Below are 24713 nucleotides of genomic sequence, written 5' to 3'. Positions count from 1 at the left end.
AGCAACTTTGAAGTCTCACTCAGGCAAGAGGATCACTTGAGCCCAAGAGTTTGTTTGGGGTTGCTGTGTGCTATGATACTAGGGCACACTTCCCAGGGTGACAGTAAGACTGTATCAAAATAATAATAACTTTTTATTGCTTCTGATTGCACTTTTTTTTTTCAGGTTTTGGCCGGGGCCAGGCTTGAACCCACTACCTCCGGCATATGGGGTCAGCGCCCAACCCTTTGAGCCATAGGCGCTGCCTTTGATTGCATTTTTTTTTAGACAGTCTTACTCTGTCGCCCTGGGTAGAATGGCATGACAGTCACAGCTCACTGTAACCTCAAATTCTTAGGCTTCAGCAATTCTTTTGCCTCAGCGTCTCAAGTAGCTGGCACTAAAGCTGTGCACCACTACGACCAGCTAGTTTTTCTGTTTTTAGTAGAGACAAGGTCTCTGTTGGCTCAGGCTGATCTCAAACTCCTCAGCTCAGGCAATCCACCCACCTTGCTTGGCCTTCCAGAGTGCTAGGATTACAGGCAAGAGCCAATTAACCTGGCTGGCATTATTAATATAACCGTTTTTCTTTTCTTTTCTTTTTGTGGTTTTTGACCGGGGCTGGGTTTGAACCACCTCCGGCATATGGGACCAGCACCCTACTCCTTGAGCCACAGGTGCCGCCCATAACTGTTTTTCTTTTGCAGATTTCTCCTTCTTAAAGTGTGTAACACAACTGTTTTTTACTTAGAAACTTTGCTGAGGGCGGCGCCTGTGGCTCAGCGGGTAGGGTGCCGGTTCCATATGCCGGAGATGGCGGGTTCAAACCCAGCCCCAGCCAAAAAAAAAAAAAAAAAGAAACTTTGCTGAATTATTTTATTAGTTGAAACAGTTTTTCGTGAACACCATAGGTTGTACCTCAGTTTTTAAAGTGGTAAAGGAAGAATACTTTTTGGATGTGTATTCAAATAACAATGAATGTTTGTAACCTACCTACCAAGGCTAACAGACATCATGATCAGTAAGGTGTCTTAGTCTTACTATTAATAATATCTGAGGGCGGCGCCTGTGGCTCAGCGGGTAGGGCGCCGGTCCCATATGCCGGAGGTGGCGGGTTCAAACCCAGCCCCGGCCAAATTAAAAAAAAAAAAAATAAAATAATAATAATAATAATAATATCTGAAATTTAACAGCTTGTAATTAAAAGATATTTATGGTGGCACCGCAGCTCAGTAGGTAGGGCGCTGGCCACAGACACGGAGGTTGGTGGGTTCAAACCTGGCCCAGGCCACTTAAAAAACAACTCCAACAAAAAAAATAGCTGGACGTTGTTGCAGGTGCCTGTAATCCTGGCTAGGTTCTTGGGAGGCTGAGGCAAGAGGATAGCTTCAGCCCAAGAGTTTGAGGTTGTTGTGTACTGTGATGGCACTATACTGAGGGCGACATAGTGAGACTATGTCTCAAAAAAAAAAAAAAGGTATTTATTTGACTCAATTCTACAGGCTATACAAGAAACACAGCAGTAGCATCTGCTTAGCTTCTGGTAAGGGCTTTTGTGCTGTGTTAAAACATGGTGGACATGCCCCAGAGTGGTGGCTCATACTTGTAATCCTAGTACTCTGGGAGGCTGAGGTGGGTGGACAGCGTGAGCTCACGGGTTCCAGACCAGCCTGAGCAAAATGCAACACCCGATCTCTACTAAAAATAGAAAAACTGAGCCAAGAGGATAGCTTGAGCCCAAGAGTTGGAGGTTGCTGTGAGCTATGATGCTATAGCACTCTACCCAAGGCAACAGCTACAGCTTCAGACTATGTTTCAAAACAAACAAACAAACAAGGGCGGCGCCTGTGGCTCAAAGGAGTAGGGCTCTGGCCCCATATTCCGGAGGTGGCAGGTTCAAACCCAGCCAGGCAAAAAACTGCAAAAGAAACAAACAAACAACAACAAAAAACCCATGGACCCATGGTGGACAAAGTCAAAGGGGAATGTGCAAAGATCAACCAAATCCACAGGGTGTCCTGCCTTCATAACCCATTCTCTAAAGAACTAATCTGTCTCACCAGAGCAAGAACTCACTACAGCAGGAATGGTACCAAGACATTCATGAGGGGGCCACCCTTACCATTGAATCCCTTTCCCACTGGGCCCCACCACTCAGCACTACTGCACTTGGGATCAGAATTCAACATGAGATTTCTTGGGGATCAACAAACCACTACATCCAAACCATAGCACGAGGCCTTATTTTCTTATTCAGAAATAATTCTAGCACATACCTATTTTATTTTTCTGTACCACTCTCCTTCCCCCAGCCAATTATCAGAATTGATTGACTATAATCTTCTAAACATAGTATATTTTCCTTACATCTACCAGTTGAATCCTTTTTCCATTTACACATTCAAGCTCATACAATGACCTAACCCCTCTACTCTACCAAAACATAGAAACCCAGGTATTCTGGCTAAAGCTTTTACACCCATCTATTCTAATTACAGTGATGTTAATTCCTCATAATTCTATGAAGCTAACTCACAGGAAATTATCTTTTTTTTTTACCCCCCTGCAGTTTTGGCCAGGGCAGGGCTTGAACTTTCCACTCCCAGTATATGGGGCCCATGCCCTACTCCTTGAGCCACAGGTGCTGCTCAATACAGGAAATTATCTTAAACAGCAAAAAAGTGAGCACCAACAGAAGCCTCATACCAACAAAAAAAAATGAAACAAAGCACACGTGGAAATAGTCACAACCCTGGAAATTTTTTTTTTTTTGTAGAGAAAGTGTCTCACTTTATGGCCCTCGGTAGAGTGCTGTGGCCTCACACAGCTCAAGCAACCTCCAACTCCTGGGCTTAAGCGATTCTCTTGCCTCAGCCTCCTGAGTAGCTGGGACTACAGGCGCCCGCCACAAGGCCCGGCTATTTTTTGGTTGCAGTTTGGCCGGGGCTGGGTTTGAACCCGCCACCCTCGGTATATGGGGCCGGCGCCTTACCGACTAAGTCACAGGCGCCACCCACAACCCTGGAAATTTTATTCCACAGACTACTGTTGACCTAAACTACTTATTTCATTTTGATACTTCTTTCTTCTAAAGAAAAGAAGCAGCTAAGCCAAAAGTCAATGCACTCCATAAGACTTCTCCTTCGAATTGAGCCTGCTTTCTTTTTCCTCCATACCACTGCAGTAAAAACTGCCATAGTTCATTGTTTTTGTAGAGACAGAGTTTCACCTTATGGCCCTTGATAGAGTGCCATGGCATCACACAGCTCACAGCAACCTCCAACTCCTGGGCTCAAGAGATTCTCTTGCCTCAGCCTCCCGAGCAGCTGGGACTACAGGCGCCCGCCACAACGCCTGGCTATTTTTTGGTTGCAGTTGAGCCGGGGCCGCGTTTGAACCCGCCACCCTCGGTATATGGGGCCGGCGCCTTACCGACTGAGCCACAGGCGCCGCCCCATAGTTCATTTTTTATAATATCACGAGGTTGGCTTGAGATGGGTGCCAGCAGCCTCATCATCCCCATTAGATGGATGTCGGCAGCGTCAGGATGGCCTGACACCACCTCCCACCTCCCATAGGAGGAAGGGGGTAAATGAAATGAAGCCAAGTACCATTACTCTTAGTTTGGTCAGGATCAGTCCAGAACAGAACAAGACAAGAACTAATGAGTTGAACTGTCATGAGAAAAGTTAGTAAGCTAGGGCGGCGCCTGTGGCTCAAGGAATAGGGCGCCCGTCCCATATGCCAGAGGTGGCGGGTTCAAACCTAGCCCCGGCCAAAATAAAAAAAAAAAAAAAAGAAAGAAAAGTTAGTAAGCTAAACGCTGTGACAAACTGTTTTACTTATTCACTAATTGCCAGATCCACTTTATGTCACCTTTATGTTACCTATCTGCTAATCTGCTAAACTTCAAGATTCACTTCAGTAAAGGGGTCCTCCTGACCTCATGCTTGCTTTTTGCTTCTTTTACCAACTTTCTTTTTCCTTCTGATTGCTAACTTTCAGTCTACCTGTCCCTTTGCCAACTTTCAAACTAGAAAAACCCAACTTCAGGGTGGCGCCTGTGCCTCAAAGGGATAGGGCACTGATATGGTGGTTTCAAACCCAGCCCAAAAACTGCAAAAAAAAAAAACAACTTCAGACCCCTCAATGCTCTCTCACTTAGTCTGCATCAGACTTTGCTGAGACAGCCCCATGGTTAACAAAAGACTCCTTTTGGAAATTCTTTTTTTTTTTAATATATATATATATATATATTTTTTTTTTTGTAGAGACAGAGTCTCACTTTATGGCCCTCAGTAGTGTCATGGCATCACACAGCGCTGAGTCTACAGGCGCCCACCACAACGCCCGGCTATTTTTTTTTTTTTGTTGCAGTTCAGCTGGGGTCGGGTTTGAACCTGACACCCTCTGTATATGGGGCCGGCGCCCTACCAACTGAGCCACAGGCGCAGCCTGTCCTTTTGGAAATTCTAATTTGAGTTGGTGGTCCTTATCTCCCCCCCAACCCCGTAACAGGCTTGGTGTGAGCCACAGCCACATACACCGAGGGTGGCAGGTTCAAACCCAGCCTGTGCCAGCTAACCAACAATGACAACTGCAACAAAAAATTAGCCAGGCGTTGTGGCAAGCGCCTGTAGTTCTACTTGGGAGTATGAGGCAAGAGAATCACTTGAGCCCAAGGGTTTGAGGTTGCTGTGAGCTGTGACGCCACAGCACTCTACGAGGGCAACAAAAGGGAGACTCTGCCTCAAGAAAAAAAAAAAAAAAGTTGTGCTCGCTTCGGCAGTACATATACTAAAATTGGAACGATACAGAGAAGATTAGCATGGGCCCTGCGCAAGGATGACACGCAAATTCGTGAAGCGTTCCATATTTAAAAAAAAAAAAAGTTAAGAATCAGTTAAGGAAGCTAAGAATACCAGGAGCTGGGTGGCGCCTGTGGCTCAGGGGGTAGAGCACAGGCCCCATATACTTGAGGGTGGCAGGTCCGAACCTAGCCCTGGCCAAACTGCAACAAAAAAAATAGTCGGTGTTGTGGTAGGCGCCTATAGTCCCACCTACTCCAGAGGCTGAGGCAATTCTCTTGCCTCAGCCCTGGACTTGGAGGTTGCTGTGAGCTACTGAGGCCAATAAAGTGAGACTCTATCTCTTAAAAAAAAAAAAAAAAGGGAGCCAGGATTGTTTTAGCATTAGATAATGAAATATACATATTATTTAAGTGGCTTTAGGGAACTGAAGCCAAACTAGGGCTTCCCACAGATGATAAAAGTTGTGGTCCAACATGGCCTACTGAAGCAGTGAAGGTGGCATCAAAATCAATGTTAAGCAAGACTAGGGATGTGCTCTTTTTTTTTTTGAGACAGAGCCTCAAACTGTCGCCCTGGGTAGAGTTCTGTAGCATCATAGCTCACAGCAACCTCAAACTCCTGGGCTCAAGCAAGTCTCCTGTCTCCACCTCCCAAGTAGCTGGGACTACAGGCACCCGCCACAATGCTCGGCTATTTTTTCGTTGCAGCCTCATTGTTGTTTGGTGGGCCCAGGCAGGATTCCACACAGGAAACTCAGGTGTATGTGGCTGGCGCCTTGAGCCACAGGCACGGAGCTGGGTCATGCTCTTTTGTTAGTAGTCCCAGCAACTCAGGAGGCTGACGCAAAGGGATTGTGTGAGGAGCAAGTCTAGCCTGGGCAACAACACTGAGAAACCCTATCTTTTTTTTTTTTTTTGTAGAGACAGAGTCTCACTGTACCGCCCTCGCATAGAGTGCCGTGGCGTCACACGGCTCACAGCAACCTCTAACTCTTGGGCTTATGCGATTCTCCTGCCTCAGCCTCCCGAGCAGCTGGGACCACAGGCGCGCGCCACAACGCCCGGCTATTTTTTTTTGTTTGTTTGCAGTTTGGCCGGGGCTGGGTTTGAACCCGCCACGCTCAGCATATGGGGCTGGCGCTCTACTCATTGAGCCACAGGCGCGGCCTGAAACCCTATCTCTTAAAAAAAAAAAAAAAAATAGAAATACAGGCGGCACCTGTGGCTCAGTGATTAGGGCGCCAGCCCCATATACCAGCGGTGCCCGGGCCAAACTGCAACAACAAAAAATAGCCAGGTGTTGTGGCGGGCGCCTGTAGTGCCAGCTGCGCCAGCTGCACAGGAGGCTGAGGCAGGAGAATCGCCTAAGCCAAGAGCTGGAGGTTGCTGTGAGTCCTGTGGCGTCATAACATTCTACCAAGGTTGGTAAAGTGATACTGTCTCTACAAAAAAAAAAATAAATAAATTGGGCGGTGCCTGCGGCTCAGTGAGTAGGGCGCCGGCCCCATATGCCAAGGGTGGTGGGTTCGGACCCAGCCCCGGCCAAACTACAACAGAAAAATAGCCGGGCGTTGTGGCGGGCGCCTGTAGTCCCAACTGCTCGGGAGGCCGAGGCAAGAGAATCGCGTAAGCCCAAGAGTTAGAGGTTAATGTGAGCCGTGTGACGCCATGGCACTCTACCCGAGGGCGGTACAGTGAGACTCTGTCTCTACAAAAAAAAAATATATATAATAATAAATAAATAAAAATACTGGGCAAGGTGACTCAGGCCTGTAATCCTAGCACTCTGGGAGCAAAAGCGAGACCCTCATCTTTACTAAAAAGAAAAACTGAGGCTAGAGGATCACAAGAGCCCAAGACTTGGACGGTGCTGTCTGCTATGACCCCATGGGGACAGCTTGAGACTTCACCTCAAAAAAAAAAAAAAGGGGGGGGCGGCACCGCCCCATATACCGAGGGTGGCGGGTTCAAACCCGGCCCTGGCCAAACTGCAACCAAAAAATAGCCGGGCGTTGTGGCAGGCGCCTGTAGTCCCAGCTACTCGGGAGGCTGAGGCAGGAGAATCGCTTAAGCCCAGGAGTTGGAGGTTGCTGTGAGCTGTATGATGCCATGGCACTCTACCAAGGGCCATAAAGTGAAACTCTGTCTCTACAAAAAAAAACAAAACACAAAACTATAATCCTTCCTCCACAGATCAGAGCTGAGGGCCTGATGTAACCATTCCGAGTACCTCAGGTGAATGAGGAGGCAAAGGAGACTTCACTGAGCCCCACAACGGAAGTCAAAGGATCTAGCTTCTAACTTGAGCCCCCGCACTAAACAAAGGAGTTTTCCCGCCTCCTCAGGGCCCCGCCCATCCGAACAGTTGAGCCCTGCCTGACCTCCTGGATACTGTTTTCATTTTGGCGCCAAATCTACTGCTCATATTCCCAGGTTATCTAGAGACTCTACCAGAGCAGTATGCCAGGAGTGTGGGGACACGTGGGGATGTGGCTGCAGACCTCCGAGCGGGAGCCCCGCCTCCCCGCCAACAGCCCCGGGCCGGGGGAGGAAGGAGAGGGGCAGGCGATGGAGACAGCCGCCACTGCCCCCGGCAAGATGGCGGCCGCGAAAAGAGGGGCGGGGAGCGCCAGCCGACCGCCGTTACTGTTAGCGCGCGAGGTATTCAGCAAGACAGTAATTTCTCCAGTGTCCAGACCTCCTCAAACATCGATACTTGCTCATAGGGAGGCAAGTTCGCTACCCCACCGTTGTGTAACTCCGCAGAGCCCCAGTCCATCAGTCCTCCCCCGAAACTGGCCAGTGCCTCAGGATCTCCACCGTCCCGCTTACCTGGCAGAAACCAGCTCCGCGGCGATGGCGGCAGTGGCTGTGGACTCTGTGGCCATCGTTCCCGTGAAGTGGTAAGCAAGTAGGGGAACAGAGCCTGTGAAGAAAACAGAAAGAATATGGGGCGCCAAAGACTTATCTACAGACAGAAAATGGCAGATTAGAGACTCCGCGCGGCTGGGGCCCGTTTTTATAGAAGGGCCTTTGTCCCGCCCCTCCACTTCCGGACCCTCCCCCTGAAGTTTAAAGGGCCAGGACTCAACCCTTCTCTATCCAAGGACAGCCCGTCCCCCCTGCCCTGGCTGTACACCTCCACTGGGTACCTTCCCTCACTCGCCAGCCTTCGCTGTAAAAAGATACTTCCTGGGCGGCGCCTGTGAATCAGTGAGTAGGGCGCCGGCCCCACATAACGAGGGTGGCGGGTTCAAACCCGGCCCCGGCCAAACTGCAACAAAAAAATAGCCGGGCGTTGTGGCGGGCGCCTGTGGTCCCAGCTACTCGGGAGGCTGAGCGAAGAGAATCTCCTAATCCCGAGAGCTGGAGGTTGCTGTGAGCTGTGATGACCAGGCACTCTACCGAGGGTGACAAAGTGAGACTCTATCTCTAAAAGAAAAAAAAGATTGGGGTGGCGCCTGTGGCTCAGTGAGTAGGGCGCCCGCCCCATATGCCGAGGGTGGCGGGTTCAAACCTAGCCCCGGCCAAACTGCAACAAAAAAATAGCCGGGCGTTTTGGCGGGCGCCTGTAGTCCCAGCTGCTCGGGAGGCTGAGACAAGAGAATCGTGTAAGCCCAAGAGTTAGAGGTTGCTGTGAGCCGTGTGACGCCACGGCACTCTACCCGAGGGTGGTACAGTGAGACTCTGTCTCTACAAAAAAAAAAAAAAGATACTTCCTGCTCCTCTAGCAAGTCTCGTGAGAACTAGAATCTTGATGCTAAAACCCCTGACGAAGCGCCAGCCTGCGGCTTCCACTTACAGAGAAACCCAGTGCTACTCTAAGTGTTTGGAGCGAGTAGCCGAGGTTCCCCTTCCGGGCTGGATACTGGGGAAAGTGACAGATTTTCTATCCTTCCTGGTCAGGTGCAGTGGCTCACTCCTATAATCCTAGCACTTTGGGAGTCTGAGGCGGGTCGATTGCTTGAGCTCAGGAGTTCCAGACCAGCCTGAGAAACAGTGAAACCCTTTCTCTAATAAAAATAGAAAATCTAACCCGATGTGGTGGCAGGCACCTGTAGTCCCAGCTACTCATTGTAAGGAGCAGTCAACTCAATCAAGTCACAAAGTAGGATGTAGAGCAATAGCTAAAGTTTATCTGGCACTTCAGAGCAAGAGAGCTTGTCTTTTAAAGGTTTTAGGTAGGGTAGGAGAGGGAGAGTGTTACTTTGATGTGCTAGTGACTGTTGCCAGAAATGGTTCCAGCTGGCTTCCCCCTGAGACCTTTCTGTTCCTTTAAGGTTTAGCCTCCGTAAACCTTAGCCATTGTGTTCCCTAGTTCCTCCTTTCTTCTGGCTGGGTCCCGGAAGAGGGTGGTCTCAGCAGAAGCCACTGATCAGCCAAGATGGAGTGCCTTAAGTTCAGAATGGAGTGGCCTATGCTGGCTCTCTGTTTTTGGAGTTCCTCTGACCAACCTATCACTTGGGAGGCTGAGGCTAAGGGATCATCTTAGCAGAATACTTTCAGGTTTCTGTGAACTATGATGATGCCATGGCATTTAACTCAGGGTGACAAGAGTGAAACTTGTTTCAAAAAAGAAAGAAAACCAAAGAGGGCGGTGCCTTTTGCTCAGTAGGTAGGGCACAGGCTCATATACCGAGGGTGACCGGTTCAAGCCCAGCCCTAGCCAAATTGCAAGAAAAAATTGTCAGGTGTTGTGGGAGGTGCCTGTGGTCCCAGCTACAAGGGAGGCTGAGCCAAGAGAATCTCCTAATCCTGAGAGCTGGAGGTTGCTGTGAGCTGTGATGCCACGGTACTCTACCCAGGGTGACAGCTTGAGGCTCTCTCAAAAACAACAACTAAGACACAAAATCACGTTATCTTGGCCTGCACAGGGTCAAGGTCATCAACATGACTGTGTTCTACATCTTGTCTCAATGGTAGGTTTTCAGGGATGAATCTACTGCCTCCTGTGTTGCAAATGTGTTCTTCTGAAATACCTCATGAAGAGCCTGAGGCTATTTCACAGTTACTGTTTTCTTTATGAGTAGAAGGAGTGCACACTAAAATGAAGGTACATGGGCAGCGCCTGTGGCTCAGTCGGTAAGGCGTCGGCCCCATATGCCAAGGGTGGCAGGTTCAAACCCAGCCTCAGCCAAACAGCAACCAAAAAATAGCCGGGTGTTGTTGCGGGCACCTGTAGTCCCAGCTACTCAGGAGGCTGAGGCAAGCGAATCGCTTAAGCCCAGGAGTTGGTGGTTGCTGTGAGCTGTGTGAGGCCACGGCACTCCACCGAGGGCCATAAAGTGAGACTCTGTCTCTACAAAAAAAAAAAAAGGTACAAAGGCCAGGCGTGGTACCTCTTGCCTATAATCCCAGCACCCTGGGAGACCAAGATGGAAAGATCGCTTGAGACCAGGAGTTCGAGACCAGCCTGGGCAACATAGAATGATTCCCCTCTTGGCGGCGCCTGTAGCTCATTCAGCAGGGCATCTACCACATATACTTAGGGTGCCGAGTTTGAACCTGGCCCGGTCCTGCTAAACAACAATGACAACTGCAACCAAAAAATGGCTGGGCATTGTGGCAGGCGCCTGTAGTCCCAGCTACGTGGGAGGCTGAGGCAAGAGAATCACTTAAGCCCAGGAGTTTGAGGTTGCTGTGAGCTGTGATGGTACAGCACTGTACTCAGGGTGACACCTTGAGACTCTATCTCAAAAAAAAAGGAAAGAAAGAACGATTCCCTTCTCAACAAAAATAGAAAAATTAATGGGATGTGGCAGTACACACCTGTAGTCCCAGGTACTGAGGAGGTCAAGGTGGGAGGATTGCTTGATCCAGGAATTAGAGGTTGCAGTGAGCTATGATCTCACCACTGTACTCCAGCCTGAGCATCAGAGTGAAAATAAGTTTTTGCTGCCCTTAGTATGGTGCCATGGCGTTGAAGATCATAGCAATCTCAAACTCTTAGGCTCAAGTAATTTTCTGGCCTCAGCCTCCTGAGTAGCTGGGACTACAGGCTCCTGCCACAATGCCCGAGTTTTTTTTTTGTTTTTTGTTTGTTTTTTTTTTAGAGAGGAGGTCTCACTCTGGCTCAGGCTGGTCTCCACCTCTTGTGCTCATGCAAGCCACTGGCCTTGGCCTCCCAGAGTGCTATGTTTACAGGCATGAGCCACTGCGCCAGGCCAACATAACTGTTTATTATCATTATCTAGTATGATGTACTATATATTCCAGTAGTCCCCAACGTTTTTGGTACCAGGGACTGGTTTCATGGAAGACGCTTTTTCCAGGGACGGGCATTCGAGGGATGATTTTGATATGAGTCTGCAAGCAATTAATTTACTATGGTCTCTGTGCCATTAAACCTCTCTGCTACTGGTAATCTATATTTGCAGCTGCTCCCCAGCATCACTGCCTCAGCTTTACCTGAGATCATCAGGCATTAGATTCTCACAAGCAGTGGGCAACCTAGAACCCTCCCATGTGTATGTAACAGTAGAGTTCACACTCCTATGAGAATCTAATGTCTCCACTGATCTGGCAGGAGGCAGAGCTCATGCAGTGATGCCAGCAATGGGAGGAGGTAAATACAGATGGAACTTTGGTCACTCTCCCACCGCTCACCTGCTGTGCATCCTGGAAGAGGTGGTGACCTGGGAGTTGCGGACTGCAGATAAATACTATCATTGTATGTGCTATATTTTTATCTGATTAGCAGTGCAGTAGGTTTGTTTACACCAGCCTGATGACAAACACTTGAGCAACACATTCACTATGACATTATGACAGCTACTATGTCACTAGGCAATAGCATTTGGCTCCCATTTCAGCTCCATAATAATCTTATGGGACCACTGTTGTATATGTGGCCTGTCATTAACCAAAACATCCTTATGCAGTGCATGACTGTAGTTAGGAAGCTCTAAGTGTTAAGTAATTGCCTGAGAAATTCCCCTTCCCCAGAAAGCCCCTTCCTGCATTCAACAGACCAAGACTAGCTGTCTCACTCTTGAAGTTACAGCTATCCACTAAAAATTTCAAACTTATGGCCTGCCCCTAACGGCTCTTCCCACCAGAGCAATAACTCCTTATTGGCTATTCTACCATCCATCACCATTCTGAGACTTCCCCTAACTGAACCTATATAATGGTGCACTCTTCTTTTGGTCTCTCTCTTCCCCCCTCTCTTTCCCTCTCCCCCCCCCCATTCTCTCTCTCTTTCTTCTTTTCTCTCCTCCTTGGTGCTGCTCTATAGCATCCCTCCCTCGACAATAAAGACCTTTCGTACAAGCCTTGGTGGTCTGTGAGATCTCTGCCAGTTGAGTGGCGCCCTTTCATTAAAAGTAGATCATACTTGAGATAGTAGTGGTTCAGGCTAGTGTAGAAGTGATACGGTGTTGAGAAGTGATCAGATTCAGAATACATTTTGAGAAGATTGCTGACAGGATGATTAGATGAGGGAATGAAGGAAAGAGGAATAAAGGATAACCCCATGGGATCTTGGGATTCTGACCTGAGCAACTGGGCAAATGGTAGGTGCCTTATACCAGACGGAGAACACTGGGAAAGCAGTATGTGAGTAACAGGGAGAAAATAATTCTTTTTGAACAAGTTAAATTTGAAATGCTTACAAGACATAAGAGAGGGGCTCGGTGCCTGTAGCTTAGCGGCTGGGGCGCCAGCCACATACACCAGAGCTGGCAGGTTTGATTCCAGCCCAGGCCTGCCAAACAACAATGACAACTACAACCAAAAAAATAGCCGGGCATTGCAGCGGGTGCCTGTAGTCCCAGCTACTTGACAGGCTGAGGCAAGAGAATTGCTTAAGCCCAAAAGTTGGAGGTTGCTGTGAGCTGTGAAGCCATGGCACTCTACCCAGGGCGACATAGTGGGACTCTGTCTCAAGAAAAAGATGTAAGAGAGGGGAGCTAGGTAGGTTGTTGGATATAGGGGTCCAGAGCCCAGTTGAGAGGTGCAGGCTCTATAAATGATGTCAAAGTTCTTAAAACTAGACAAGCTTATCTAGGCAGTGAGAAGTCAGGACAAGGAGGGCGACACCTGTGGCTCAGTGAGTAGGGCGCCGGCCCCATATGCCGAGGGTGGCGGGTTCAAACCCAGCCCGGGCCAAACTGCAACAACAACAACAAAAAAATAGCCGGGCGTTGTGGCAGGCGCTTGTAGTCCCAGCTACTCGGGAGGCTGAGGCAAGAGAATCTTGTAAGCCCAAGAGTTAGAGGTTGCTGTGAGCCGTGTGACGCCATGGCACTCTACCCGAGGGCGGTACAGTGAGACTCTGTCTCTACAAAAAAAAAAAAAAAATAGCCGGGCGTTGTGGTGGGCGCCTGTAGTCCCAGCTGCTCGGGAGGCTGAGGCAAGAGAATCGCTTAAGCCCAGGAGTTGGAGGTTGCTGTGAGCTGTGTGAGGCCACGGCGCTCTACCAAGGGCAGTAAAGTGAGACTCTGTCTCTAAAAAAAAAAAAAAAAAAAAAAAAGAAGTCAGGACAAGGAACCCTGTTTTGGAGGGTTCTACAACATTTTATCTATTTTTATCTGTCTATTTATTTATTGAGATAAAGTCTCAACTTACTGTGTCACCCTCTAGTAGAGTGCCATAGTATCATAGCTCACAGCAACCTCAAACTCTTGTGTTCAAGCAATCCTCTTGCCTCAGCCTCCTGAGTAGCTAGGACTAGAGGTGCCTGCCCAATGCTGGGCTATTTTTAGAGACAGAGTCTCAGTCTTGCTCAGGCTGGTCTTGAACTCGTGAGCTCAAGCAGTCTACCCAGAGTCAGCTGGGTGCTATGATTACAGGCATGAGCCACCGCGCCTGGCCCTGCAACATTTTAGATGTCAGGAAAAGAACCCAGAAAAGGAACAACCAATGAAATAAAGTAAAAATCAGGAAAGTGCTAAATCCCAGAAGCCAAGTGAAAACAAATGTTCTCAATTGTGAAATGAAGATTTTAGTACCTACCTTTCTGATATGTTTGGGGATTAAATGAAACAATGAATGTAAGTTGCCTAGTGGTATATAGTAAAGAGTGAGTGGTAATGATTATTATTTGTGTTCAGAGTAGGCTGCATTTGGCTAGGCTGTACGGGAGAACTTTTCCTTTCCCTCTCCCGTTCCATCCACAAAGCTGCTAAAAACTGGACTCGACTCCAGGGCGGTGCCTATGGCTCAGTGAGTAGGGCGCCAACCCCATATACCAAGGGTGGCGGGTTTGAGCCCATCCCTGGCCAAACTGCAACAACAACAAAAAAAAATAGCCGGGCGTTGTGGCGGGCACCTGTAGTTCCAGCTGCTTGGGAGGCTGAGGCAAGAGAATCACTTAAGCCCAGGAGTTGGAGGTTGCTGTGAGGCATGTGACGTTGTGGCACTCTACTGAGGGCAGTAAAGTGAGACTCTGTCTCTACAAAAACAAACAAACAAAAAAACTGCCCCTCCAGCCCTGACAGAGACAGCAGGACTCTGGAATGGAAGATGATTTTGTATTGGATTGCTCACTTGCATACACTCTCTCTCTCTTTCTCTCTCTCGCACACGCACGCACACACACAAGTACACAAACCCACAATTATGTAGAAAGCTATGCTGTTGTCATAAAAGCTATAGTTATATTTGGAGCAAGAATCACAGTCACAAAGATCAGTGCTATAATGAAGTGGTAGAAAGGAGGCTGCAGCTAACTGCAACCATTGGACTAAGGCCGGAAAGAGGAGGAAGAGGAGGAAGTGGTATGGGCAGGGTTGGCAAAGCAAGGGAAGAACCACTGAAGGAAGCAGACAGCCTGTCATATGGTGGTGTGGATTTCCCCTGTCAGCTGCACTTCCTAATTTTACATCGTTTTATTATTGCATATGTTACCCACAGAGGCTGTTCTGTGGCAAAAGTGGGTAGAAGTGATTGATTTATTCATTCAATTGACAGACATTTAATGATATCTACCATGTGCCAGGAGTTTTTTAAAAGAATAAATTGTTGATCAGAGAGTTAAAGGAAGCTAGAGAAGTGTGAGCAGAGGAACTAACATGTGCCAAGTTGTGGAGGAATGAAGCAGGATGTATATTTCAGGAACTATATGTGGTTTGATAAGAAGAGAGCATAACTGACTAACCATTTAGGAAAAAAAGTTAGACTCGTACCATGCAGTAGACATAAAAGTAAATTTCAGGGTAAGGTGTGGTGGCTCATGCCTCTAATCCTAGTACTCTGAGATGCCAAGGCAGGATGATTGCTTGACCTCAGAGTTGTAGACCAGCCTGAGCAAGAGCAAGATCCCCATCTCTACTAAAACTGGAAAAATCAGCTGAGCTTGTAGTCCTAGCTGTTCTGGAGGCTGAGGCAGGTGGATCACTTGAGCCACCCCTCCCCCCAAAAAAAGTTTATTTTCTTTTTCAGAGACAAACTCTCACTCTGTTGCCTAGATCAGAGTATAGTGGTGTCATCATAGCTCAAGAATTTGTTGTTTGTTTTTTTTTTTATGGTTTTTGGCTGGGGCTAGGTTTGAACCTGCCACCTCCGGCACATGGTGGTGTGGATTCATAGGGACCGGCACCCTACTCCTTGAGCCACAGGCGCTGCCCATAGCTCAAGAATTTGAAGTGTCAAGAGTTTGAGGCTACAGTGAGCTAGATGACACCACTGTACTCTATCTGGGAGACAGAGCAAGACCTTGAGGTTTGAATATAAATAAAGTGCTAAAAAAAGAAATAGGTGAAATAGAGTTAGAAAGCCTAAAGGAAAATATTGACAGTTTTCACTAACTAAATGTGAACATTGGGCAGAAAGACATTACAAGCAAGATTAAGAGACAAATGACCAGGCGGCGCCTGTGGCTCAGTCGGTAAGGCGCCGGCCCCATATACCGAGGGTGGCAGGTTCAAACCTGGCCCCGGCTGAACTGCAACCAAAAAATAGCCGGGCGTTGTGGCAGGCGCCTGTAGTCCCAGCTACTCGGGAGGCTGAGGCAAGAGAATCACTTAAGCCCAGGAGTTCACTCTACCGAGGGCCATAAAGTGAGACTCTGTCTCTACAAAAAAAAAAAAAAAAAAAGAGAGAGACAAATGATCAGGCTCTGTGCCTATAGCTCAGTGGCTAGGGTGCCAGCCACATATACAGGAGCTGATTGGTTCGAATCCAGCCTGGGCCTGCCAAACAAGGACAACTACAACAAAAAAATAGCCGGGCGTTGTGGCAGGCACCTGTAGTCCCAGCTACTTGGGAGGCTGAAGCAAGAGAATTGCTTACACTCAAGAGTATGATGTTGGTGTGAGCTGTGACACCACATCACTCTACCCAAGGTGATAAAGTGAGATTCTATCTCAAAAAAAAATAAGTAAATAAATAAACTATATATATATATAAAATGAACGAAATTTAGCTGGACATGGTGGTGTGTACCTGTAGCTCCAGCTACTCCAGAGGATGGAGGGCAAGGATCACTTATTCCCAGGCGTTTGAGGTTGTAGTGAACTATGATGACATCATTGCACTCCAATCTAGGCAACAGAGTGAGATTTTTGTCTCTGAAAAAAAATAATTAATAAATAAAAGGATATTCAAGCATACTAATAATCAAAAAAAGATAAATCAGTTTCAGGCTCAGTGAGTAAGGCGCCAGCCACATACCCCGAAGCTGGCAGGTTCAAGTTTGGACTTGCTAAAACAACAATGACAACTGCAACCAAAAAATAGCCAGGTGTTGTGGTGGGTGCCTGTATCCAAGCTACTTGGGAGGCAGAGGCAAGAGAACCACTTAAGCCCAAGAGTTTGAGGTTGCTGTGAGCTGTGATGCCACAGCATTCTACCAAGGGCAGCAAAGTGATACTCTGTCTCAAAAAAAAAAAGATAAATCACTTTCATCATCACATTGATAAAAAGAATACACCCCTAGGGCGGCGCCTGTGGCTCAAGGAGTAGGTCGCCGGTCCCATATGCCGGAGGTGGCGGGTTCAAAGCCAGCCCCAGCCAAAAGCCACAAAAAAAAAAAAAAAAAAAGAATACACCCCAATTTGGGGAACAGTATGAAATAGAACAATCTATACCCCAGTTTGGGGGGCAACATAAAATAGGGTATTCTTTCTATAGTGTGATTTGGTAATAGATATAAAAATAAATGTGTATGGCTTCTTGTCCAGACAATTTTAAGGAATTTAATTTAAGGAAATAGAAAAGTGACAAGTATGTTTACTGTATTGTTTAGAGGTGATAATTATCCAAATATTCATAGGAAAGAAGTATCAGAAAGAAATTTTTTTTTTTTTTTTTGAGACAGAGCCTTAAGCTGTAGCCCTGGGTAGAGTTCTGTGGCATCACAGCTCACAGCAACCTCCAACTCCTGAGCTCAAGCGAGTCTCCTGCCTCCACCTCCCAAGTAGCTGGGACTACAGGCGCCCGCCACAATGCCTGGCTATTTTTTGGTCGCAGCCATCATTGTTGTTTGGCGGGCCGCGGCTGGCTTTGAACCCGCCAGCTCAGGTGTTTGTGGCTGGTGCCTTAGCCGCTTGAGAAATTATCTATATCGATATGATAAATGCAGTTGCAATAAGGATAAAGTAGAAATATAAGTATTTTCATGAGAAAATGTCCATGATATGTTAAGTGGGGAAAAAAATATTACGAGGTTATTGTTAGCTGTTTTCTTTTATTTATTTATTTATTTATTTTTTTTTTTTGTAGAGACAGAGTCTCACTTTATGGCCCTCGGTAGAGTGCTGTGGCCTCACACAGCTCACAGCAACCTCCAACTCCTGGGCTTAGCTTAATTGATTCTCTTGCCTCAGCCTCCGGAGTAGCTGGGACTACAGGCGCCTGCCACAACGCCCGGCTATTTTTTGGTTGCAGTTCAGCCGGGGCCGGGTTTGAACCCGCCACCCTCGGTATATGGGACCGGCACCTTACCGACTGAGCCACAGGCGCCGCCCAAGCTGTTTTCTGATTACTAGCTCTGAGGATGAAAGTCCTGAGGATTCCCAAGGCCACTGTGCCAGTTCCTGCCCTTGAAATAAGATTGTGCAAAATGAGGCAGCGAGCTGGACTTGAGCCTGGGGTGGAGATAAAGATTTCTCCTCCACCTACACCTGAACCTTGACAGAGCCCAGGAGCCAGATGCCTGCATCGCAGCCTAGACTTCGTTCTGCAGGCAGAATGTGGGTAAAGGTTAAAGTCTTAGGTACTACGTATGTACTGGTGCCCTTTCTGCTTCATTAAGCTAAGAAGGTAACTTCTCTAAGCTCTGCTAGTGCTGGGCTTTGCGAACTTGATTTCTCTTTCCTTCCTCTTTTTTCTTCTTTTTTTTTTCACAAATGAGTTGGTTTAATTCCAGATGATACAGTTTTTATTTTTGTTTTTGTTTTGAGACAGTTTCTTTTTTTTTTTGGCCCGGGCTAGGTTTGAACCCGCCACCTCCAGCATATGGGACCGGTGCCCTACTCCTTGAGCTACAGGCACCGCCCATTGAGACAGTTTCATTATGTCGCCCTCAGTAGAGTGCCATGGTGTCACAGCTCACAGCAACCTCCAACTGTTGGGCTTAAGCAATTCACTTGCCTCAGCCTCCCAAGTAGCTTGCTGCAACGCCTAACTAGTTTTTGGTTGTAGTTGTTGTTTGGCAGGCCCAGGCTAGATTCAAACCTGTCAGCTCTGGTGTATGTGGGTGGCACCCTTAGCTGTTCAGCTAAGGCGCTGAGCCAGTGATATAGTATTTAATGGAGAATGAAGACTAAAGAGCAGACTCTCATGCTTCGTACCCGTCGCTCAGTGGTTAGGATGCTGGCCACAGGCATATGGGCTGGCGGGTTCGAACCGAGCTTAGGCCTGCTAAACAACAATGATACCTACAGCAATAAAAATAGCCAGGCATTGGGTGCCTGTATTCCCAGCTACTTGGGAGGCTGAGGCAAGAGAATCACTTAAGCCCGGGCGGCGCCTGTGGCTCAGTCGGTAAGGCGCCGGCCCCATATGCCGAGGGTGGTGGGTTCAAACCCAGCCCCGGCCAAAACTGCAACCAAAAAATAGCCGGGCGTTGTGGCGGGCGCCTGTAGTCCCAGCTACTCGGGAGGCTGAGGCAAGAGAATCGCTCCGGCCCAGGAGTTGGAGGTTGCTGTGAGCTGTGTGATGCCACGGCACTCTACCGAGGGCCATAAAGTGAGACTCTGTCTCTACAAAAAAAAAAAAAAAAAAAGAATCACTTAAGCCCAAGAGTTTGAGGTTGCTGTGAGCTGTGACGCAATGGTACTCTACCAAGGGCAACATAGTGGGACTCTGTCTCTAAATAAATAAATAAATAAATAAATGAAATATATATAAAATAAAAAACTAAAATGAACAAAATAGAAAATAAATAAACGTTTATTCTTAGATGCACAACAAGTGTTAAGACAATACTTCATTCTACCTACAGGTGACAAAAGATGTTAGGTTATGACAGGGAATACAGATGTTTAAATAGGAATGGAATCTAGGATCACTATTGCCTCAAGCATGAGGAACAGCTCACTTTTTGCTATTAATGGATTTTTTTCTTTCTTCTTTTTTTTTGAGACAGAGTCTCCTACGTCACCCTGGGTAGATTGCCTTGGCCTCACAGCTCATAGCAACCTCAAACTCTTTGGACTTAAGTGATTCTCTTGCCTGCCTCCCAAGTAACTGGGACCACAGGCACCTGCCACAACGCCCGGCTATTTTTTTGTTATAGTAATCATTGTTGTTTGACAGGCCTGGACTGGATTGAAATCTGTCAGCTCTGGTGTATGTGACTGGCACCCTAGCCACTGAGCTATAGGCACCCAGCCTAATTTTTCTATTTTTAGTAGAGCCAGAGTCCCATTCTTGTTCAGACTGGTGTCAAACTCCTGAGCTCCAGCAATCATTGGGCCTCAGCCTCCCAGAGTGCTAGGATTATTGGTGTGAGCCACCACTCCCAGCTTATTAATAGATTTCCTAATTCCACCAGTGGCCAGGCCCTCCCCCTTGACTTTTAGCTCCTGAATTTCTTTTTGGTTGTTTGTGTATTTCTGCTTGAAAGCCTTGTCTTCCTTATCTATCTTCTTGACCTGCCTTTTGGGCTGTGTCAGGGGCTTCTTGCTACCATCATGGCCAGACACTACCCTTTCCCCCGATTTCCTTTTTTTTAGGGAATCTAGCACATAAACCTTTGAAACAATGCTCATTGCTATTTCATTTCATTTCATTTTATTTTGAGACAGAGTCTCAAGCTGTAGCCCTGGGTAGAGTGCTGTGGCGTCACAGCTTACAGCAACCTCAAACTCTTGGGCGTAAGCGATTCTCTTGCCTAAGCCTCCCATGTAGCTAGAACTACAGGTGCCCACCACAACGCCAGGCTATTTTTTGGTTGTAGTTGTCATTGTTGCTTAGCAGGCCCTGGCCAGGTTCGAACCCAATACCCTAGGTGTATGTTGGGGGGCGCCCTGCGAACTGATCTATGGGTGCTGCCAATGTTGCCCTTTTAGTCATGGACCCAGTGAGGGAGCTGCTTGGCTTGGTTGTGTTCTTGTCCAATTGGAGAAAAGATATTTAAATCCATTTCTGAAGGGCAAAAGGATTATGAGATTTCAGGGTCCTCAGAACTAATAAAATAGAAGGCACTCGATAAGCACTAACTAAACTTCACATAAGCCTAGGATTCTAGTAAGAAGCAAAATACCTTCTTCATTAGATAAAATCTTTTGGGATCTGAGCATTGGACAAAGATATTATTACCTAAATAGCTAATTAGTAGTTAATTAGAGCTCTGGAGCTCCCTGGCCTGGCTCTGTCTGAAAATTCTCTTGAGATTTAAGTAGTAAATCCAGTTTATAACAAAACATTTATATAAAAAACATTCTTTAGTGAAAATGCCCACACTGGTTTGTGTCACCTAAGGTACTACGGGCCCAATTCTTTATACTTATAAAATGCCTCCAGTCCCCTGTTCCCCAGAGGAGGAGGATAGGCATGGCAATGAGATTCTCCCATAAGTAAAGCTCCCTCCTGTCAGGGGTACTGGGCCACTCTCCAGAGTGGCTGTGGTTGCCTCAGTTTTTTTTTTTGGCCAGGGCTAGGTTTGAACCTGCCACCTCTGGCATATGGGACCGGCACCCTACTCCTTGAGCCACAGGCGCCGCCCAGTTGCCTCAGTTTTTGTGAAGGCTGACTCGTAATGATTTCTGTCCCCAGGGAACTCAGAAAGCAGTAATAAATACCTGGGAGAACTATTTTTTAATTTCAATTTCAATTTTTTTTTTTTGAGACAGAGTCTCATTCTGTCACCCTGGGTAGAGTGCTGTGGCGTCACAGCTCACAGCAACCTCAAACTCTTGGGTTTGAGTAATCCTCTTGCCTCAGTCTCCTGAGTAGCTGGGGCTACACGCGTATGCTTATTTGAGACAGAGTCTCACTATGTAGCCCTCGGTAGGGTGCTCTGGCATCACAGCTCACAGCAACCTCCAGCTCTTGGGCTTAGGTGATTCTCTTGCCTCAGCCTCCCAAGTAGCTGGGACTACAGGCACCTGCCACAATGCCCGGCTATTTTTTTGTTGCAGTTGGGCCGGGGCTGGGTTTGAAACCACCCTCGGTATATGGAACTGGCGCCCTACTCACTGAGCCACAGGCACCGCCCACGCCTGGCTATTTTTTTGTTGCAGTTGTCATTGTTTAGCAGGCCCGGGCCAGGCTTGAACCCGCTAGCCTCAGTGTATGTGGCCAGTGCCCTTCTCACTGAGCTAATGGCGCTGAGCAGGCCTTGCATATGTTTTAATTTCATATTTAATCTTCTTGCTAACCTATGGTAGAGGGAAGTGGATACCTCAGTCTTTGAAAGTAGGGAAATTGAGGGCGGTGCCTGTGGCTCAAGGAGTAGGGTGCCCGTCCCATATGCCGGAGGTGGCCTAGCCCTGGCCAAAAAAAAAAACCACACACACACACAAAAAAAGAAAGTAGGGAAATTGAGACATTGAGTAATTCAGCAAATATCTGTTGAGAACTTTCTCTGCACCTGACATGAATGAATATTAGACTTGCACACTTACGACAGGTAAAGATAAATAGGATGTGGTCAGGATTCATCAGCCTCCTGTCTCTAATTCGTCCACTTTGCATCCATGTGACACTCAAAAATAAGATCACCAAATGAGTGACCAGTCACCTAAAATCAATCTGCCTGAAGCAGTCATGCATTCATTACACATTCACTGAGCACCAAAACTGCTTACATGCCATATGTTGGATGGTGGAATGCAGAGAAAAAGAAAAAGAAAAAAGAAATATGCATAGGATATGGCGGAAATACTAAGAAAAGGGCACTGAAAATCAGACAGGGAATGGAGGGGTTGCCTTGATAGGTGTCCCAGCACAGGTAACTCTTAAGCCCAGATTTAAGAAACAAGTAGGGGTTAGGCAAAGAGCAAACATATGGAAGAGCACAGACATCTGAAACATCATGATACATTCAGGGATTGCAAACAGAACTTTAAGGTTAGAGCACCATGAGGTGTATATGAAGGAGGAGTGACCAGGGGTCCGAAGGTAGCAGCTCTCAGGTGCCAGACTAAGGAAGGATGTTGAACTTGATGGTAAACAGTTACTGGGAGACATCAATAAGGGTTTGGAAATCAGGTCACTGTAAGGAGCATTTGGGGAAATGGAGATGATTAAGTTGAAAAAGAGATAAAGGGAGATAGATCTTCTGGTTTCAAAAACATACTGCATTTTGGGTGGCGCCTGTGGCTCAAGGATTAGGGCGCCAGTCCCATATGCCGGAGATGGCGGGTTCAAACCCAGCCCCGGCCAAAAAAAAAAAAAAAAACATACTGCGTTTTTTATTCTGTTACTTCAGAATTAGGAAGGGCCAACCTTTCTCCTGGCTTGGTGAGCCATATGTGATAGGCTCACAACAGCTTAGGAGCAGGTTACCAGACTTCCCACCAGTCTCTTTTATCTGGTGCCCAAACTGTTCAACCGTATAGGCTGGCCTTTCCCCAGAACCCATGCTAGCCTTGGGGTTCTCAATTTAGGGATCATCTATTACCCCTGACATTTCTTTAGGGAAGATGGAAGGAGAGAATATAAAGATATCTGTGGTTGCAGAATCACAGCCTGCAATGGGCCAAGGGAACGTGACTAAGGGCATCATAAAAGGTCGATCCAACCTTCTGGTGAGAGGTGTGGTTGTTAGGGAAAGGAATGAATCAGAGTGAAGCATTCCTGCTCAGAGGTAATACTTTCCTTTTCCATCTGTATGCTTTCTCAGAGCCTTTTGCATTATCTCCTTCTCCCATCTGTTAATGTCTTTTTTTTTTTTTGTACAGACAGAGTCTCACTGTACCGCCCTCGGGTAGAGTGCCGTGGCGTCACACGGCTCACAGCAACCTCTTAACTCTTGGGCTTACGCGATTCTCTTGCCTCAGCCTCCCGAGCAGCTGGGACTACAGGCGCCCGCCACAACGCCCGGCTATTTTTTGGTTGCTGTTTGGCCGGGGCTGGGTTTGAACCCGCCACCCTCGGCATATGGGGCTGGCGCCCTACTTACTGAGCCACAGGCGCCGCCCTGTTAATGTCTTAATAGAAGACAGAGAGACACTATAGTGGGTGTGAGTCTTTCTAGTCTCAACATTATCACTCCTGTAATTGTAGTACTTCTGGCAAGCTTCGTCATCCATCCTGGCTAAGCTTTTCTTTCCTGGAAAAGAAGTCAAGGGCTTTTTCCCCCTGCCAACCAGGATATATAGGTCAGAAGCTTAGATAGAGTAGGGGGCTAAAAGTCCTTTAGTAATTTATTTGACTTTCTCTAAGTCAGTAATTCTCTTTTTTTTTTGAGACAAAGTCTCACTATGTCACCCTTTGTAAACTGCTGTGCCATTCTATCTCACAGCAACCTCAGACTCCTGGGCTTAAGCAATTATCTTGCCTCAACCTCCCAAGTAGCTGGGACTACAGGCACCCACCACAATGCCCAGCTATTTTTTTGTTTGTTTGTTTTGTTTGCAGTTTTTGGCTGGGACTGTGTTTGAACCTGCCACCTCTGCATATGGCCCTACTCCTTGGTGCCACAGATGCCACCTCTGCCTGGCTATTTTTTATTGCAGTTGTCATTGTTGTTTAGCTGGCCTGGGCTGGTTTTGAACCTGCCAGCCTCAATGTATGTGGTTGGCACTGTAACCACAGTGCTATGGGCGCCCAGCCAGCAATTCTTTTTTTTTTTTTTTTTTCAGCCAGCAATTCTTAATATGAGGGAGACAGCTGGCAATGGGAGGAGGGAAGAGCTACTGGCATGTAGAGGGTAGAGACGAAGATAAGCTATATAGGACGGCCCCTCCATGACAAAAAGTTATCAAACCTTAGCCGGGCGTTGTGGCGGGCGCCTGTAGTCCCAGCTACTCTGAGGCAAGAGACTTGCTTAAGCCCAGGAGTTGGAGGTTGCTGTGAGCCGTGTGAGGCCACGGCACTCTACCAAGGGTCATAAAGTGAGACTCTGTCTCTACAAAAAAAAAAGTTATCAAACCTAAAACGTTGATAGTGCTAAGGATGAGAAATAACTACAAAGTGCTTGTTTATAGGGATTTGGTTCTGAAAAAAAGAATCTGAGAAGTAATTACTCCCTGAAGCCTTGGGTAGCTAGAGGTAAAAGCCAACTTCAGTTCTACAAACTTAAGCTATAAGTCCTCTGTTTGTGTAGCAGTCAGCTACCTGCTGGTTGAACCAGTTTGGGCACATTCCTGTTACTATTCTGGTCTGGACTATATATCTGGGCATTCTAGACCTCTTAAATTGGAGGGAAAGGAACATGAGGAAGAAAAGAAGAGTACATTATGTTTTTAGTCAGATAAGGAGGGAAGATGAAGACTTGAGGCTAATATCCATAGACTTCTGTATCCTAAATGTCCTTTTTTTTTTTTTTTTGAGACAGAGCCTCAAGCTGTTGTCCGGGGTAGAGTGCTGTGGC

The 24713-nt window shown here is 47.2% G+C and overlaps 1 protein-coding gene and 1 non-coding gene across 3 annotated transcripts in view; one reads left to right on the top strand and one right to left on the bottom strand.

Annotated features, from left to right (window-relative positions):
- LOC128574574 (zinc finger BED domain-containing protein 5-like) overlaps positions 1-8837 on the bottom strand; it is a 34596-nt gene extending 25759 nt beyond the window's left edge. Inside the window, exons 1-2 of one of the 2 annotated variants that reach the window (XM_053575270.1) lie at positions 8487-8837; positions 7622-8221 (exon numbers count right to left, since the gene is read on the bottom strand). In XM_053575270.1, the coding sequence (XP_053431245.1) occupies positions 7622-7677 (56 nt within the window). In that variant the 5' untranslated portion in view covers positions 7678-8221; positions 8487-8837. The remainder of the gene's footprint in view (positions 1-7621; positions 8222-8486) is intronic. The other variant, XM_053575271.1, reaches the window with a different exon arrangement.
- On the top strand, positions 4753-4859 carry LOC128575623 (U6 spliceosomal RNA). Its single transcript, XR_008377050.1, has one exon. It is a non-coding gene; the product is annotated as a U6 spliceosomal RNA (small nuclear RNA).
- Positions 8838-24713: the final 15876 nt, after the last annotated feature.

This window comes from Nycticebus coucang, chromosome 22 (assembly GCF_027406575.1).
Source record: "Nycticebus coucang isolate mNycCou1 chromosome 22, mNycCou1.pri, whole genome shotgun sequence".
Classification (NCBI taxonomy): domain Eukaryota; kingdom Metazoa; phylum Chordata; class Mammalia; order Primates; family Lorisidae; genus Nycticebus; species Nycticebus coucang.
The sequence above is the reverse complement of the archived record's forward strand: the minus strand, read 5'-3'. Positions and strand labels throughout refer to the sequence as shown.